General features: G+C 43.7%; 1 protein-coding gene across 5 annotated transcripts in view; it reads right to left on the minus strand.

Annotated features, from left to right (window-relative positions):
* Positions 1-19699, minus strand: part of DNAAF8 (dynein axonemal assembly factor 8) — a 92788-nt gene that overhangs the window by 19886 nt on the left and 53203 nt on the right. For all 5 annotated transcript variants that reach the window (XM_039389559.1, XM_039389558.1, XM_039389561.1 and 2 more), the window contains exons 17-25: positions 18813-18919; positions 15693-15847; positions 14253-14397; positions 11326-11454; positions 9563-9757; positions 7986-8312; positions 6226-6288; positions 4702-4755; positions 2549-2718 (exon numbers count right to left, since the gene is read on the minus strand). In XM_039389559.1, the coding sequence (XP_039245493.1) occupies positions 2549-2718; positions 4702-4755; positions 6226-6288; positions 7986-8312; positions 9563-9757; positions 11326-11454; positions 14253-14397; positions 15693-15847; positions 18813-18919 (1345 nt within the window). The remainder of the gene's footprint in view (positions 1-2548; positions 2719-4701; positions 4756-6225; positions 6289-7985; positions 8313-9562; positions 9758-11325; positions 11455-14252; positions 14398-15692; positions 15848-18812; positions 18920-19699) is intronic.

Below are 19699 nucleotides of genomic sequence, written 5' to 3' on the forward strand. Positions count from 1 at the left end.
AAAAAACTGGGAAGACAATGTCAGCTCTATTTACCTGACCTTTGTTTTTTATAAGCGTTCTTAAACTTCAGATAAAACACATTGTTGTGGCTCCTGTGACTCGATAACCTCGTGGAAGAACGGAGCAATCCATTATTTATCACATGCCAAAGGCCACGCGCTGCTCCGGAGCTCAGTGTTAGTATTTAAGTTGAAAAAGCAATCACGTAGCTGAGATCAGGCTGCTGAGGATATTTGTCAAGTGCATGTAAATAATACATTAGAAAGAAAAAGGAGATGTGAGGTAGTCTGGCTTCAGTGAATAAAACCCAAATTTGCTCACAAAAACTATGTACACACAACAAACTGGCACATCGCAGAGCACCTGGGAGTTTTCTAGAGGTGGATTTTGGATGAGGCTCCAGGTGAGGCAATAAAAGCCATGGAGAAAATTTCTAGAAGAGGCAGAAACACTGGCTCCATTTTCTTCAACAGGACATCTCATCATCATTGGTCTCATCCATACATATAAGTATCTCCAAGGGGTGTCAGAGGATGGTGCCAGACTCTTTTCGGTGGTGCCCAGAGACAAGACAAGGAGCAATGGCCATAAATAAAACAGAAGCAGTTCCACCTCAATATCAGGAAGAACTTCTTTCCATGGCAGGTGGCAGAGCACTGGAACAGCTGCCCAGGGAGGGTGTGGAGTCTCCCTCTCTGCAGACATTGCAAACCTCCCTGTGTCACCTGCTCCAGACGACCCTGCTGAGCAGGAGGGTTGGATTATCCCCAGATATCCCTTCCAACCTCAGCTATTCTGGGATTCTGTGACATGCTAAATTCAGCAATTTCCACCCACATGAAGAGCCTCATTTTAAAACCAGCATTGTATCCTGTTGTGCTGTAAACTGAGGAACAGATCAACACTGATATTGCTCCCATCCAAACACTGTATAAGAAATTCAGCTGGAAAACCAGCCCTGCTCCCACAGCTGCCATTGTGCTACTAACCAGCTGGATTTTCCAAATAACCCAGGCCCTGGAGCCTGCTGAGGCTTTCTGAAAATCTCCCTACTTACCCTGGGAGCTCAGCCTTTCCCAGCCCTCACCACTGAAAGACTTTCTGACATGTTCTAAGAACGAGAAGGAGCCCCTGGACAGCAGAAAGCATTTCCTACTGTCAGTTCCCCCTTGCCAAAGGCACACTATTTCTCTGCTTTCCCTTTCAAAACCTGCTCTTTTTTCCATGAACAAAACCCCAATAATCTGTAATTTTTACACTCATTAGTTACCAGCTCTTCAAGAAAACTAAATCAATGCTCAGCAGCTGCTCTGGTGTGTTGGAGAACTCTAAACCCAAGATATTTTTCATGAAACAACCTCTCCTCACATTTACCCCACAAGTATATGCATTATTTCCTGAGGATATTTGGACCTTTTAAGACGTTTTCTGTTTCAGATGATCAAAAAAGCATTTTGTATTTGGTTTTGTATTAAAAAACATATTGGGAAGCACATCCCCATCCACTCCAACAGCAACTATAACCCTCTTACCAGTATAAATATTTAAAAATCAGATGCTTGTGCTCACTGCTATCACACAGAAGGTATTAATTGTTCCACAGTGCTGCCCTGGCACGTTCTTGTTTTCTTCTGGAAGCCTCTATCAAGAATTTCTTGGAGACAATGCTATAAACTTTCCCAACTTAACCCAACAACAGTATCAATTACAAAGGTTTGTTTTCTCTAAAGTTAATTGGTTACATGTCTTCATGAAAGCAATCAAATAACACAGATTTTCTTTTTCCCCCAAGGAAATTAAAAAAAAATAATAATCTAACTCCTCTCAAATGCCCAGTGTTCAGTTTCCAGGCTTTCATAATATCTGAACACTCAGGATATGTCAGGTTGAGGACAGAAATAATTTCTAATACTATAAAGAGCAGAAACATATCTATTTTTAGGTAATTAACACCCATAATGCCCCAAAACTTAAGAAGCCTTTTTCTTGCCTTTTAGACCTCAGCAATGACAATTTTCTCTCTTTGCAGGCCATTTTTACAGAGTTGCTCACAGGCTCCTGGAACTCAGGAGCTGTGTCTCGGATGTAATCTAAGGTAACAGCACTCCAGAGATCCATATTCCCTGACAATGCACTGAGTGTTTCCCAGGTTTAAACACATGGAATAAAACCAGGCACACATGCAGGTCTGTGCCCTACCTGGAATGACCCCGGGGAAGGATGAGAAGACACCTGTTTGGCAGGTAAAGAGCCAGCCCTGTACAGATTCCTGGGAGGTCTGTATTCCCCATATCCTCCACAGTTTCATCTGGGAGAAACCAGGTCTGCTTCTTTATGGCATGTGATAAAAGGAACCCTGAGCATGTCAGCTCTCTTTGTGCTGATAAGGTACAGATCTGATTGTTCTGTACAGCTCAATTCCAACAACACCTCCGAAATCCCGGGTGGGAACTGCTGCCTTTTCCAGGAATGGATTATTCACCACTTGACATATTTCCCCACTCTAAAGCTCAGCAGAGCCACGGATCTACCTGATTCTGAACCAACCTGTTTCACTTCAGAAGGGAGGAGTCCCAGAGCAATGGCTGGTTCCAGGTCTACGGGCTTCATTCCGACCAGGGTGAATTTTTCCAGGTCTAGGTTTCTGAGGATCCTGGCAAGATTCTGGCTCCAGACCCTGGGTTTGATGAGCAGCACTGTGCAGAGGACCTGGGCTCCTGGAACAAAGCACTCCCATGAAACACACAGCAGGAGTTGTTTACTAGCCTGGATGGACCTCTGGAGATGAGGTTTATGGAAAAGCTGGCATGAAGTTCATAAAAATCTGAACAAAACAGGTCCATAAAACGCCCCATGCATCAAGGATTATTTATTTATTTATTTATTCTTTTGTTGGATTTTTAGTTTAAAAATACATCTAAAACAGTTAAGGCTTGGAGATTCTTTTCCCCCTCAGGAAATCTGCTCCAAGTCCAAAAAGTTTATGTGGCAGGTCTGTAGGATAAGACTCAAACCTTTCTATTATACATTAATGTTTTAAGAGGGATAAAATATTCCCTTTTACATTTTTCATGTGAACTGTAGAGATTATGTGATGTAATCCTTAAGGCAGCTATTAAATTCTTATCCCTGTGTTCTGTATCTTGGTTAGAGCTCTGTTTCAGAGAGGCACTAACAAGCCTGACAGGTCCCTATTAATGTCATAAACCCATTATAAATAGAATTGTGTTTACCAAAATTGACATTTCAGCAAAAACTTTCTGCTTCTGGCAAAGCTCTCCCAGCAGAGCTGCAGCTCTATGAGAAGCAGAAAACAAACCAGACCAAGATAACTTCACTGTCTGATGGTAGAAAATGGATGTAAAGGCAGAAAATACATAAATTCCATTTTTAATGACAGCATTTTCGAGCTTTTAGTTTTGCTAAAGTACTTACAACTAGGAGCATAGTTAATATTTTATCCTAATAACATCTCTTGAAGATTTATTGGCAACTGTTGGGTCAGAACCAGTTTGTGAGGCCCCAGGAACTGCTGGTGCTTAACCATGTCAATCAGCACGAAGGAAGTGACAGGTGGTAAAACTGATCCAAGATTATCTGTGTACAAAATATGTCATTTTATGTTTCCTGTACACCCCACTACTCATTATACAGATGTCAATGCAACAAAGCATCAAGGAGGCTACCTGTGATTGAATGTTGTTATTTTCAGGTGGCAAGAAACAAGATTCATGGCAGGGAAATACAGGATTAAAAATATAAAGGAAGATTCCTGCCTTCCCACTTGAGATGGAAACCTAACCCTTGTCGTGCAGGGAGCCCTCCTATTAAAGATGTGCTATTTTCTTCACATCCATCTTGAACAGGAAGATTTAAATGCCATAGCAACAGCCTGCAAGTGCAGGAAGCTGCTTGGATCTGCTGAGCTGCTCGGATCCACCTTGGCTATCTCGATGTTCTGGAAGTGCTCATTGGCCTCCAGATGTTTTTACTCACCATCTGCTACGTTTTTTGGGCAAATATTCTCATTCTTGTGCTTATGTGAATCACTACCTGCTGCATATTTATGGACTTGAGGTGCTTCAGGAGGGATTTGTCTCACATCACTTTGCCAGGTTGGTTTGGTCAAAGACAAGTGTTGAAAAGAGGTGGGGACACCTTGTCACTGAGGGTTGGCTTCCTCTCCTCAGTGATTATAAGTGACAAGAGTTAGACAAAACACCACTAACCACTGCAACAATTTCTGCTGATCTGGGATTACCAGAGGTACCTGTTTGGCAACCTAAAACCTGCCTGATTTCTACCTCCAGTTTGGCTGTTCAGTGGCCATCCCAGTTTCCTGGTCTTTACTATGTTTTTCTACTTTTTAATATTAATATTAATATTTTTTAGATCCATTCCTCAGAACCAGTGATTTTTCCCCCCCCAAAAAATATTACATAGGTTTTCATTTCATATCAGAAATACTGTTTATCTTATATGCTATTTATATACAATACTTCAGACAGGTGTGTGACTTCAAATAAGTGTAAACTCAAGAGAAGCAGATACCAGATTTCCTGGTATATATTCCTGCCTATATTCCAGCCTCAGGAAAATGTTGGTATAATCCTGTTGCTTATTTTGGGCTGGTACATCCAGATGAGTTAGTTCCACCAAGTCCTTATCAAATGACATTTTTCCATTTGCTCTTCTCTCACCTGTGTGCAGGTAGGCAAACAGGGACTCTGCACGGCCTCTCCAGCTCTCACCCACTGAAAAAGAGAAGCAGAGAGATTGGAGTGAGTGGTTTGTGCATTCCTGGAGAGTAACTGGAGGATGTTGCCATCACTTCTACATAATGCAGCCGAAAGTGTTATACTGGGGCATGCATGGCTTGATTTCAGATGTACTGGGACACCCTGGGAAGTGTCACATTTCCAACCCTTCTTCACTGAGCCCAAGGGCACATACTGAATAAGACTGCAAGTACAAGTCCTGTGGGTTCTTGGGTACCTTTTCTGTGATTTCAGGGAGTGGCTAACATTGGTTTTAAGCCACCTTTGTGCTCCCAGTACTCCATAGTCAAGTTAGAAATCTTGTGTCCAGTGTAAATCCCAGAAGCTCAGGTGTTCTGTTTGATATCCTCTCCTGGCCCTTGGAAGCCAAGAAGTGCTGTGGGTTCTGAGTACTGAGCCCAGCTCTGCTGATAAAGCCTCACTGACACTCCCCAAACAGCCAGGAACGACTGCTCCAGTGGTTCTTCATGAGAGCAGAGCAGGGTGAAAGGATCTGGTGAGTCAGAACTTAGGACAAAAGCCTAGAGAAAAATGTTTCCTTCAGTCTAATGTAAAACCTGCAGTGACCTGGAGAGGTGAGGAAAATTAAGGCACTTCATGTGAAGTGAGAAATTATCTAAATCTAGGGCACAGTGAGGAGAATCCTGTAATAAAAGACTTCCTTTGCCAATGGCTGGCAAGTTTAGCCAGTGTGACAACAGAAAACTACAATCTGTTCATTGAAACAAAATTACCATTTTTTGGGTATTTATTACTGTCCAAAATCCATGTATTTCTACTTCCCAGGACAATGTATCTGGGAGGTATCTAGCCAAAGTGTTTTTCTTCTAATAAGACCTCTTTCTCTTTCCACATGGTTGTTGTTTATTTTGACGGAATTGTAAGAGCACAAATCGGTGGAATCAGCTCCCAGATCCTTTCCTCGTAACTTTTTAGCTCCCATCCTCACAGTACCAATTTTTTTCTTTAGGACTGGGGTTATTTGAAAGGATCTGTGAATTCCATGGTGATCTGGGTGGCACTGTGATGTACATGACAGGGAATGCCCATTCTGCTCTGATTTGTCACTCACTTGGGCAATGGTGATCAAGACATTTCACCTCTCTAAAACATAATGCAACTCATCTTTTTTTGAGATCAACATCTGATAAGGGCTGCTAAAAAGCAGGCATTAATTACTCTTCCAGCCTAATTTCCACAGCAACCCTACACAGGTCACTCTCAGAACTGCATAGGAGAAAGGTGATCTGGCAGTCCATCTTCTCCCAGCACCAAGTGGACCCATCTGGCCCTAATTTCCTGGGATTAGGATGTCTAACCAAAGGTTTACTAATCCCCTTTTAATGGCTCTGACAGAGGACAGTTATGGTTTCCTTCAATCTATTTAAGAGCATAAACTAACTTGTTCATATCCAAGAGGCAACTGGGACGTATTTCTGGTCTTACCTTCAGCCCTGGGCCTCCTGCCAGGTGGTGGCAGGTATTTCATGGCAGGGCGGTGTTCTGCATCTGTAAAAGGAAGGAGATGTATTTTTATGGATTGACAGATGGGAAACCTTCACTGTCTGGGGGTAAGGGGTGACAAAGGTAAGTTTATTTAGCAGTGGAAATGGCAGACATTTGACTTGCTACAAAAGTATTAAAGAGCTGTTCTCTAGCACAAAGGCCTCTCCATTCCTCCCATAACAATAAAAACAAGAGGAAAAATGTAATGATCCTATAAAAGAGATAGTGCAGGGTGTGGAAGTCATGTCTGAGCTGTGCTCCTTTGTTCCTGACAATGGCTTTGGTGGGAAAGGCTGGCACTGCCATTATAACCTCCCTCAATAAACTGAGCTCACAGCTCTGCTTCCCTCTTATCCTGCCTTTTCATCTCAAGATGACTTTAATCAAGGGCTGCAGTGCATGAATTCTTACCAGTTTATACACTAATTTGGGATGTCTGATGCCTCCATTTCTGGAGGCCTCCTCTTCTTGCTCACCAGTCTCACATAGAACTCCCACATAGATCACTAACAAATCTAACTTTCTATGAGACTAAGCTCAGGATCTTTTCCCAGACAAATCACATTTTCTTCTTTCTATTCCTCACAGCCAATTTGTTACTCCACACTACACAGGCACAGAGTGTTTGACACAAGCATCTAAGTTTGTGTTGACAACAAAGGACCTTTCTTCCCCAAGGAAAGATAAAGGAAGAGCTATAAATTCAAAGCACGAATGCACTTATGGAACTGTGTCACTGCTCTGCAGTTGATACATGGTGTTACCACAATCTTGATTTCTCTCTGCTTCTGACTAATCACAGAATCACAGAATGGTTTGGGTTGGAAAGGACCTTAAAGGCCATCTCGTTCCAACCCCCTGCCATGGGCAGGGACACCTTCAGAAGTTGGCAGGCTCAGAGTTGTTTATCTCTGGGCTTGAGGAGTCAGGCAGCCCAAAAATGGAGGTGACATGGCAAAATATTTCACATTAAAAGAAAAGAGCGGGAGCTTGTAGTCTGCTGCTCCAAAACATCCAATACCAATAACCCCACAGTCTGCATGGTGATTTAGTTTTAAGAGGCATGGCTATACATCTCCTGGTACAGGAGCAAGTCTACTGTGCTGAAAGATCAATGCTGGCACGTATCACTGAAGCCTGAGAAGCTTTTGACAACAAAGGTCTCCATTCCTCTGTTCATTCTCGTCCAGGATAAAAAGAAATTCTCAAGAAATCTGCTTTCTTCAGGTCCTGCACATTGGTCACACCTTCATCTCCCTGAGTACAGGGCAAGGCTGAGGCATCAGGCCCCAATAAGTTTGGTACCACAGTCAGGTGTCCTCTTTAGGTGGAAAAGGTCTTGGCCCTGTTCTTCAGTTTCTCTACTATAGAAATGTAAAATGCATGGTGGTATTTACTGGTCCCGCCAACTGCTCTGATACCTATTCAGTACTTATGGAGCACCTCGAGATCCTCAGAAAGGGCACCAGGCCAAGCAGAGCCACATTAATTTAAAAAGACAACTAGCAGATGCCCTCAGCTGGCTCCTGCTGATTTCATAGCCTTCATCATAATTCAGCCAAGTACAGAATTTAGTCCCAAACTATTAAGTTTTTCTGTGCCTGAGAAAACCCATAGCATTGGATTCCTTTGTCCAAGTTCAATCAGTTCCCAAACACCTTATCCCTGAGGATAATACAAATAGTAACAACATGTCTTACCAGTTACAAAATCATCCTCTGTGAAGAAGAGGATGGTTTGTCTGAATGTCACCTCTGGAGTCAAGGCCATTACTGCCTGTGGGAGACTTCCACTTGTGGTGAGCTTCTCCCTACACTGTGTTAATCCCTCCAAGACACCTGCAAGAGTTTCGTAGGCATCGATCCCCCGGAACACGCACAGGAGGACGGGGTTGGACATCAGTGTATCCAGGCTCCTCTGCCACTCAGTGTCTCCAGCCTCAAAGGGGGTTATTTCTCTGGCCTGCCATCGAGTGAGGTGGGGCAACCACTTCAGGCCTAGGAGCTCAAATCCTGACCCAGGCTCTTCTGCAAGTCAAGAGAAAAGTGTTCAGCATCAGACAGCAGCAAGTGTTTCGTGGGAGCTCTGTTTGCTTCTGGAGACAGATGTTCTGACTTCACGCTGATTTTTTTCACTAGACAAGTTCCAAAGCTGCTTCACCACCACCCATCCAGAATGGACTGTAATGCAGATATAGGAACACACTGGGAAAACCCACAAGATACAAGTGCTAGGAAATAACATTACATTGAAAAGAAAAAATGGGCTATCTGGGAAATCAACAGGGAGCCACAGGGAGCAAATGCCATGATTTAGATTAGAGAACACAGCTAATGGAGAACAGTTGAAAGGGAATCCCTGAGAATACACTGACAACAATGTGGCTTGGCACAGCATAATCCATAATTATAGATCCTTTAGCACCTCTCATAACATTCCACTTCAAGCAATGTTCATTATAGTAAAAAACTACAATAGAATGCTGACTTGTCTCTAGTTTAAATGTTGTTGTGTTTGTAAAGTAGTCTTACTGCAATGTAGCAAAATATTTAGGGACTCAATCCATGAATGCTGGAAGTTTCTGTCAGCTGGGGTCTCATGTACAGAACTTACTCAGTAGTATTTCAAGTAGTATTTCAGCATAGTTTTAGGAGTAGGATGCAACACAGTATAAGACAGGGCCAGACTTCTGCCCTTCATGCATACACTTCCTGTATTATTACACTTCAGTGCAACCTGCATCATGAAATTATATAAAATCATCATCCTGCCTAGGGCTTGACAGCCCTCTTCATGCATGTGTGAGCATTTAACATGGGGATGGCATCGGTTTTCCTCCTGTGCACGAGGAATCGAAGCATGAAGCAGTGAAGTGTCTTGGTTCTGCTCACAAAGGATGTCAGAGGACAGAACAGAGGCTGTGACTTCCAAATTCCTGTTGCTGTGCCCCAGTTACAGTTGCCTGATCTCCCAGTACTTAGGGAGAGACATAATGCTCTGAATTACATAAAAGCTTAATAATTCTAAGCACATCTTTAAACTAATTTGACAATCTCTGAAGAAAATTATGGCCACCTGAGCCGTTTGTGATATGAAATGTGGCCTTGCCCATAACAAGTCATAACAAATTCTTCAGCCCTTTAGGCAGGTTAACAAAGAAACCTGTTCTTCTTCCACTCACCACATTTTCCGTGATGTTCCTGCTATGATAAAAGCAGCTGGCCAGGATAAACTTCCCTGACCAAGTTCCCCAGCCCTCCCCAAGAGCTGGGATCACCTGCACTCCGAGACTGGTTGTTAAGCCCAGGAAACAGGATCTGGTGAAGGAGCTCTCCAGCACTTTTCATGGTCTCCATTCCAACCACTGTCAGCGTCACAACCTGCTCCATCCCAGGATCAGCAGCGTACGTTCGGTGGCAGAAAAAATCCAGAGGAATGTTGTGGGGCTCTGGAACTGCGCTGAGGTTTCCTCCTATCCAGGGAGATGATCAAAACCAAAACTGTTACCCCACAAAAACAAATCTCAGGTCTTTTTTACTGTGAAGGAATTAATTCCCAACCAAGCAAAGGCCAGTGTTTCACTGTCTCCTCATGCTGCAGCTCAGCATGGCCAGGAAAAGGTTCCTGCATGAGGAGTGTTATCACAGCAAACCTCCACTAATTAGTTCCACTCCTTCCCTGGAATTACATTTTGCCGTGTAAAGCAAATATGTTCACATGTAATTTTGATATCCTTATTCACATCCTTAAGCAGAGTTGATAGATCTACACCAAAGTGATTGAAGGCATCAATTTTGGATTGATAACTGGTGTTTGACTTCACATGAAATCAATACTTCATTTTGCTTTCAAGGAGATTACAGGGCACACAACTGAGAGCTAATATGGAGACTACTGCAACACCATGCTTGTGTCCACGATCCTGTTGGGAATGGTATAGCCTGTGTTTGATTCCATACTGTTTCACTACCTAATTATTAAAACCATTGTATTGATAAACATTTATTTACTTAGTTATTCCTATACCTTAACATTTCATAATGCTAGAGAATGGTGAATAACATGCATTTGATGATTATTTTTCCTTATTATTTAGTACGAATTCAGTTTTGGAAAGTAACATATTTCAACTAAAAGTCCTGACATCCAAAAATTCAAATAATTTAATTAAATAAATCTATTAGAACCTGCTTAACACACAAGAAACCTGTAGTTAGTGAAATAAACATCTGGTTACCAGGACCTTCAAGTGCACAGAACTAGTAAGTTTAAGACTCTCCCACCCATGTGAGTCACAGTTTTAAAGCAGAAAACCCATTTCCTCACTGTTTCAAATCCTATCAATTTCCCAGCTTTGAATGAATGAGTTACTAAAGTGAATTCAACTGTATAAACTGAAATTAAGTATATCTGAGTAAAATGAAATTGAAAAGTGCCTTTTCTGCACCTACAGAAAAAGTAGAGCATTTATCACTTCAGCACATTCCTGTTTTACACACAACCACTGATTTATCTCATTTTAATATTTTGACTTCTCTTGAAACTATGGCAATAAATATCAATAGACTGGATATTAATCTTTTAACTAAATATATTAATTAAGGCTTAATTGGATGTTATCATGTCACATTTAAATAATTTCTTTTTGCATGTCTTTTTAATTAACTTAAAAAGTATTTTCATTTTGCTTTTCTATTGATTCTTCCATTCATTACCTAGCAGCAGAATGCAGCCAAATGAGCATTACCATGATTGATGGAGAGCAGAACAGTAAATGAGCTATCATATACAAAAAGCATATTCCTAATGGTTTTATGCAGAAAAATGCCTTAATAAGGTTGTAACACCTTATGGGGCTGCCCCATCCCTGGAAGTGTCCAAGGACGGGGCTTGGAGCAACCCGGTCTAGTAGAAGGTGCCCCTGCCCATGGCAGGGGGTGGAACAGGGTGGTCTCCAAGGTCCCTCCCAACCCAAACCATTCTCTGAGTCTGTGATCCAATAAAAGCCAGGCCAATGCAATTCCCACAGCTCTGACCTACCCAGGGCCTGCAGCGAGGTCTCGGCGTACGGAGCCACGTGGAAGCAGACAGAGACATCCAGGCCAGCAGTCACAGGGGGGCTGCTCTGCCCACTGCCAAGGCCTGGCTTTGCCAGCTCATCCATCAGCCCTGTGCAGGGAACAGCAGCAAACATGAGGGATACAGAGCTCTGACATGAAAACCCTCTGCTATCAGATGTTTGATTCATATTACCAAGACGTTAATGTGGGTCACGCTGAGCTTACCCGAGACACGAAATGCACCTGAACCATCTCCTCTCCCCCAATTCACATTAATCACTTCAGTGGGGCAAGTAGTTGTTGAAAATTGAGGCTGGGCCACAGCTTTCTCTGGAGACACCTCTGCTTTGGGAGCAGCACCCCAGTTGTTTCTATCACCTTCTAACTCCTGCTGTGAACGTGCAACAAATGCACAGATGCTGCCACACAGCTGAATTAGAATAAATATCTTAAATGTTGGTATCCACTAGGAAGAGTCACAAATGCGAGCCCAGCACTCACGTGGAAGCCCTCAAGGTGTCTGACACCCCAAGGCACAAGGCCAACGTCCTGCATCCCACATGGTACCACGTGAATGTGGAGGTTTCAGACCTGAACAGAGACATCATGTTCTGCTCGTGTAACTCCCAGCCTGGAAAATATCTGATTCCACACCACTTTCACAGACACTAAGTGCTTAAACCCAGTAATCTCTCAGCTTCATTGCAGTCCAAAGAGCTGGGCTGCACACAGGCAGTGCATTAAGGGGCTGGCATATGCTACACTTCCACAACAATTAGTTCAGCCTTCTGTAATAATATTTCAGACCACAGTTTTAAAGGCTTGTTATTTTTAAAATTACTTTGTACACATTTGATTGCTTTCCACCGTACAAGGCTGTCAAAAATTCACTCTAGTGGAACATGAGAAATGGATTATTGGTGCTGGAGGCTGATGGCAAAGCTCAGGTGTCAGATGTGCCACTGACAATCACCTCTGCTTCTTGAAATTCAGCAGGCATGAGGAACCAAAAATGTGCCATCACTGTCACAGCCTTACCTGCTGTTTGTTCAAACTCAGGGCATGGCAAAAAGTAAAGCTTGGACATAAATATATAGTGTTTGATTCTCAAGACAGAGATCCTTACCCAAAACCACCTATTTATCTGCTCTATTTCAGGAATAATTGTTGAGCTTTTCCTTGCTCTGAAAATTAAACAGTGTTCAAGATCTAAAAGGGGTAACTGCTTTTCAGAGGTACTGATTATAAATGCAAAACTTCTTAGTGAGGTATTTATCCTACTCAAATCCTAGTGCTATTCTTCACTTCCCAGAGGCCAAACCAAAGCTTGTGTGGCAAGAGTGTTAGCTTCCCCTCTCCAGGGCTCTGGAACATGGACTAAGGTCAGTTCTGAAGCACAGGACTGATGCAAAGAGCACGGAACACATGGAAAGAGGCATTTGCAAAATCTGTCTAGAAACAAAGGAAAAAAACCCTGAGTTCTCTACAATGAGGGAAAACATTTTACCTTTCCAGACTATGCTTTGTTCCAGTCCCACCTATATATTTCCAGTGGAAATTTCCCTGTGCAAAACATCAACACTGTAAACATCCTCTGTGGCACTGAGAAAAGGAGCAGAAACTGTACTTTTTAATAAGCAACTTCCTTTGGGTGTAGAGGCAGCAGGTGACATAGGGCTCTAATTATTCTGCCATGATTAATACTATGTGTCTGCACTTGTTTTCAGAACAGTCTGTGATAGTCTCAGGAGAAAAAGCCCAGGACTTTTTGAATTGCCATTGTTTTCCCAAACCTCTAAAATGGACAGATTAAAGGAAGTGACTGGGCTGTGGATGAATGTCCTCCTCATGGGCTATCTGTGGTGGTGTTAATGGAGGGGTCAGTCACAGGGACCCCCTTCTTGGGAAGAGTCAAGCAGGGCAGGATTTCTGTTCCCTCCTGATCACACTGATTTTACCCACTTGAGACCAATGTCAACTCATCCTTAAGAAAACCAAATCATGTTTTTCCTGAACCAGAGCCTCAGCATAGTTTCATTCAAGTAAGAAGATTTAGGGCAGCAACTTGACTGTTTTTGGCAGTCCCTAATATAAAATGAGTAACCTTTCAGGTCCTTGGAAGTCACAAGTACGCAGGACTTGGAGCTGGTATTGGTAGGATGAGATGCTGCCCTCAGGCTCAGTGGCACATCTGCATTTTGGCTATCCTACCTCTGTATGCACTAAGAATATCTGAGAGGAGGTTGTTGAGGTCATATAATCATAGAAAGTCCTGAGCTGGAAGGGACCCACAAGAATCATCAAAGTCCAACTCCTGGAAGTCCAACTCCTGGCACTGCACAGGACAATCCCAAGAATCCCACACCACATGCCACGTGTGTGAGATGACCAAGTCAGGCCCAGTATGGAGGTGTACGGAGACAAGGCTCACAAATTCAAGCAGGGGAGGCTCAACTTGACATAAAGAAAAAAACAGTTCTCATAAGGATGGCCCAGCATTGGAACAAAGCCCCAGAAAGGCAGGGGAGCCTTGTAGATTTTCAAGACCTGACAGGAAAACCCCTGAGCATCCTGACTGGAATTCACTGCTGATGCTGTACTGAGCAGGAAGTTGGATGAGACCCTCTGAGGTCCTTTCCAAAAGGAACTACTCAGTGATTCTAAGTTCAAGAGGACTCCAGTGCTAAAATCAAACACCTGGCAAAGATCAGCCTGCTCTGTTGAATGGGCAGTCGTGACTGATTCACACCTTGGTCTGGGGAAACATGCAGAAAACTAGCAGACCTTGATATTCTCCATAACTATTCCCTGCACTGTAACAGCTGTGGTCAGACTGCTAATGTTTAGCTCACACACAGTGAAATGCAAACCTCCTTCCCCCAGGCTGGTGAGCAGGGAAAGCATTACCTTTCATCAGGGCAGGAATGTGATGACTTGCATTCTCCTTCCTCAGCAACAAAACGAGGCAGTGTCCCCGTGGTTCAGCTGGGAGTTCTCCCCTTGCAGGACTATCAGGTGAGCTTGAACTCTTTCCAGGGCAAAATACATCAATCTGAAATAATGAGGGCAAGTTAGACTGCTAAATCCAGATGTAATTACTATGGCACTCCAGCAAATAGATAAATTGTGATGGCATAACAAGATACAGCTCAACACTGAGGCATAGGAATTTTCAATATCTTGGTGTTCATGCATCACCTATTCATGAGGCAGAGAAACTTAATTTAAACCTCAGGGAAGAGGCTTTACATAAAAACATTCTGCCCTGGAACTGGGCTGGGCCAAAACCACAACAGTGGTAACAGAGCTGAAATGTGGTACCACTTTAAGTCACTCATACAAAAATGATCTTGAGTCCCAAATGAAGGGATGATTTTCAGAAATTTTAGCTCCAAACAGCACATTGGAGCAATAGCTGCTGCTGTTAACTTCTTAATGGCCACTCAGGATCATGCTCCAAACACCTGGTTATTTGGTCTGTGGTATTCCATAAATAGGTTATATTCATCCTAACAAATATCATGGCCCGGGACATTATTATTCCTTAGGCTTAAGCAGAAAAAAGGGGATTTGTACAGTTTAATTTGCAAAATGATGTATTTGCTGGCTGACACAGCAAACAATGCTCAGCATGATAATTTGAAGTCAGGGATCTGCTCCTTTGTGAGAGAAGGTGCCATAAGATTTCTGTGTGATTTATAATGTACGAAGTGCAGCACTGGACTTCTTGCACATGTTAAGTTTGACTCCAATCTTGCATTTATGATTATTGCTGTTTCCTTAGGCTGACTTGTCAAAATGCCAACTGCATTTTAACTCAAATCTATCGCCATGTTAGAAAGAGGTTCAAAGAAAAAAAAAGTTAGTTTTGATAACAGGAAAGCTCTTTTTGCAACGCATTTGGAGTGCATTGAACGAGGGGACTTCCTGCTGAAAGGCCCCGATGGACTGTGAAGAACAGCACCAAATATCAGTCTGTTAGTGAAGACTATCTCCTGAACACACCTTTGCAGATCAGTGAGTGTTATTTTGGTTCATGGGGCTACTTGCTTTTCTGAGATCAGTGGTAAAATTCATATTTGTTTTAGGAGGAGGAGGCCCAATGATGAATTTACACTCCTGTTCCTAGTGAGAGGCCAAGGCCTGGAGGGATTTTTCCTACTAGAGAAAAGCCAGCACTGAAAGCAACCCAAAGTGCTGCTCCCAGGAACAGGGAGAACACGAGTGCTGTGTAGCTGGAAAAGAGGGAATGGGAGTCCTTGGAGCACTTACTAGAGGAGCATTGGCATAATTAGTTCCAGACCAAGGGGTAACAGGGTATACAACTCGCTGTGTTCTGTCCAGTACCTGCCTTGTTGTCATGCTCAGCACAAGGCCTTGCTGGGGTGAGAGCTGCAGCTGCCTGAGGCCTTGCAGGACAAACCCCCGACGAGCGCAGACAGACATCACCTTTCCATAGGCACGAGGAGACACCACAGGCGACACCAGCAAAATGATGTCTCCTACAGCAAAGAGAGGGTAAGGAAAGCAGCGTGTTACTGTCACAGAAGCTGTGGTACCAGTGCAAGGCAGCTCTCACAGTGGGTGGTTCCAGCTTGAAGCACATCCCAAATGGTGACACTGTGTTTTACAGTTTATTTGGTATATCCAGCTCATAATGACTGCAAGCCAGTGCCACACTAGGATGGAAAAGCTTATGGCATCATCAGTAATTTCTTTATGAATCATACACTCCAGATAGCCTGTCTCATCAGGTCTGGGGGGTATGTGGCTCAGCTCACGTGCAGGCAGTGTGTCACCCCGTGGGGCCTGGGGGCCTGATAAGCCTGGCCACATGATGAGTAACCAAAGTCAACAAGAACAGCTTGTTCTTGAACAATTTCTCCACTACGAAGTGCATGAAGCAGCCCCAGCCATTCCTCTCTGCTGTCACTGGTGGTCCCAGCCTGTAGCTGCTTCTGCAATCCTGCTCAGCACCACCTCCTGCCTCCTCTTGTCCCTCTTTTACTCCTGTCTCTAACCTTCATCCCAGAACCTGCCTTGTGGTACAGTCTCCTGAAGCTTTAGACCAGCCTGTGATCATGATTTCACCTCACTCTTTGGTTTGGAAACCATCTGAGGCCTCAGAGGTTCCTTGGTCATCATGACAGTGATACCAGCCTGCTCTGTCCTACCTGATCCTCATCCACTGGGTCTGGCTGCTTGAGTTCTCCTTGTACCCCTCACCCCAGCAGATAAGGTTCCATTGGGTTAGCACCTTGGGTTTTAGACTCCTGCTTTGTGAGTTGAATCCCAAGCTCACTGCCAACACATGCTACGGGCAAGACCAGGAAAAAGAGACTACAAGACCTCCCGAGCAGTCTAAGCCCCATCTTAGGCACTACAAGACAAGATCAAGACTTTTCCTTGAAGCTTCTGATCTACTTGAGGTCTTTCCTTTGTTCTAATCTTATTTTGGCTGTTTTTACCACCACCTTCATTATCACACCTTCCTAGCTCTAACACAGCTTTTTATCCCTCACAATGCACATTCAGATCTCATAACCTGCCAAGAGTGACCTCTGAGGGCGAAGCCTCAGTGCCACTTCTACATGGGTTTCCTCTACACTGCCCCATTAATTTCTCTTAGCTCTAATCAGGTGATATGAGATTGGAGGATTTCAGTCTCTGCGTCCTAATTACGCTTGTTTTGGTGGGTAGGACAGTGACTATTTCTTTTTATTTTAGATTTTGTGGTATGAATAAGCATCCTCTCAAGAATCTGACCAAGGCTCAGACTGGTAGTTCAAAGCAACAGTACCAAAACAAGAGAAACCTTGTGTTTAGCACTAAGGATGGGACAGGTAAGGTGTTTCTTTGCCTAAAATTTCTATTTGGCTTTACCACTGACTTAAGCGCAGACATTCATTATATGGGAACTGTCAAAATACAGGGTTATGGGTGGTAAAATTTTGGTTCCTTTCTAGTTGACAACAGTTCTAAAAAACATTTTTGCATATAAAAAACCCAAATCAACAAAAATTCCTGCTAGGGGGACTAAAACTTGGATTATTGAGAAGAGGCAGATCGACCTGGTGGGAGATGCAGTACATCTGCTCTGTATGGGTAAATATTCCTGTCTCCAAGAGAAGCTGCTGGAACCCTGAGGGAAGGAGTTAGTGAATGTTTCCTTTCCTTAAAACCCCACAGAGTGTCTGCTCCCAGACCAGATTTTCAGCTTCCCTTCCGAGAGCCATGATCCAGCTATCTTAGGAATGAAGCTCAACAGTGACTTCCTGAGCCCAAATATACATGGAACGTGGTGTGGTGTAACTCAGCAGCCCACAGCAACTGTGAATCATTAATGGCCATAAAAGGAAGGGGAGGCAGAAAATGTGACTCATTCCATCAGTAGCCACCAGCTGCCATCAATCCCAATCCCAAATAACAGAGCCAATGGCTGGCTGCCAAAGTACCTGAGTTAACATGCGCTGTTGTACCAAAGAGTATTTCAAAACTGAGACTTGTTTTTTTTGCTTTCTCCCTTCTCCATTTTCCTCCCATCACCCTCTGTCTCTTTGTGTTCCTTTCATCTTTTTGCTTATGCTCTCACCCTTTTCTCATGGATTTTTTCCTTTGGCAATGTAATTTCCCATGCTTTCTTTCTCTGTCACTTCAATCCTGCCTCCCTTCTGCCACCTTCTCCCTTACAGCTACTGACCTTCTGCTCCCCTCAGGTTCCATTCCTGTGAAACTATCAGCTGTGGGAGCAGAAACCAGCCACCAATGCTCTAAACATTGTCCAAAAATCCCTTGCACCCCAGATCTGCTGTGCCAGGCCCCACTACAGAAGTCTGTCAGCACATTGGCCTTTACAGCAGGTACCCCAACACCAACGGGATCCTTCTTAGCCAGGTAAGGCCTTGGCAGGTGTCCCTTGGACACAGCCTGCAGCTAGTTAGGTACCAATTCAGAAGAGAACTCCTACAAAGGGAAAAGGGGTATTTGAGTGGAATCAGCTTAATGCAGTGCTCCCCTTTCTGACTGAATGGTCAACCCTGCCCTGAATGAAGCCTTAACCATTTAATTCCCCTGATGATTATATTCAGCTCTTCACCAGGAGAGACAGATGATCTCTGATCAGATAAACAAGCAATTTAAGGATTCTATTAGGCCTTCACTATTTCTCTGATGAACAGGCCCCTCTGTGCAGAGATTTCCTGTGCACTGGTTTTTTGTTTCTTTTTTCCCCCCCTTCAGTGACATCTAAGCAGCTGCCTCCACAAGGACGTTGATGTGTAACACTTCTCTGCCACTTCATCATAGGAGAAATGTTCCACTAGAAATTCATTGCTGGCTCTAGAACTGGCCAGGTCACAGCCCTGAGCAATCCAGGGAAGCAGAATTTCCCGAGACAGGTGGGCTGGGGTGCAGTGACATTGCCAGCGAAGAAGAACCATGAAACCTCCAGATGAATCTAACGCTGACCTTTGGTAGTTGAGACAAGCATGGCTGGATGTCGAGGCAGCATCATGCTCTGGAGATCAATCTTTTCTTCATCTGCTTCTGTCCCAGCTGATGAAGGACCCTGAGAGCTACAAAAAAATGATAAATATTAAAAGCTGTTACACCAGATTCTGACTCAAATCTACTTTCTGCAGCAAATCCAGGGCCACAGAAGCTTCTCTGGTAAAACTGCTTTATTGAAAAAGCCATTTCAATCCCGTGTCCCTGACATGAGTTGCATTGAGGTCTCTCTGACTGAACATTTTTATATTACTCCCCCTGAGGCTCTCTGTGTTCAATTAAAAGTAGCTAATGCAAAGTACCCAGCTTGGCAAAGAAATCTGGGAATCAATAAATATGTTAGGCTGCAGTAGCAGAGCTATTCCCACCCACAGACACATCATAGTTGCTGTTCACATGGGGTTCTTTAGCCTGAGTTTAAGCAGTTTGGAAGGTTCATGTTAGGCAACAAGCACGATCGAGTCTGGCAGAGATGTGCCAGGGAAACCTCTGCAACTTCCCTGCATATCCAGAAGGCCCAGATCAGGGCAGGGTGAACAGAAGGTGTGGTTTGGAAGCCAGGGACTGTCTGGGAACAGTTTGGCTGGGACTGTGAGCACAGGCTGCTCAGGCAAACCTGCCTCAGCCCTTCCGAGCTGGCTGGAATGTATCTTCTCTCTGGAACACATCCTGCTCGCTCACTCCCAGGAGCCCATGGCATCTGCAAGGATAATCTGCAAAGGGCCATCTGAGCTGCAGTTTGTATTCCTGTCTCCCAGTGGACCAAATCACCAGCATTAGGAGAAAGACAAGTGTATTATTTAGAATGTAGTTATACCACAGGAGCAGAACTCATCATCTTTGTAAGA

The sequence above is a fragment of the Pipra filicauda genome, unplaced genomic scaffold (assembly GCF_003945595.2).
Source record: "Pipra filicauda isolate LSUMZ 115617 unplaced genomic scaffold, ASM394559v2 scaffold73_size2923735_pilon, whole genome shotgun sequence".
NCBI classification, from domain to species: Eukaryota; Metazoa; Chordata; class Aves; order Passeriformes; family Pipridae; genus Pipra; species Pipra filicauda.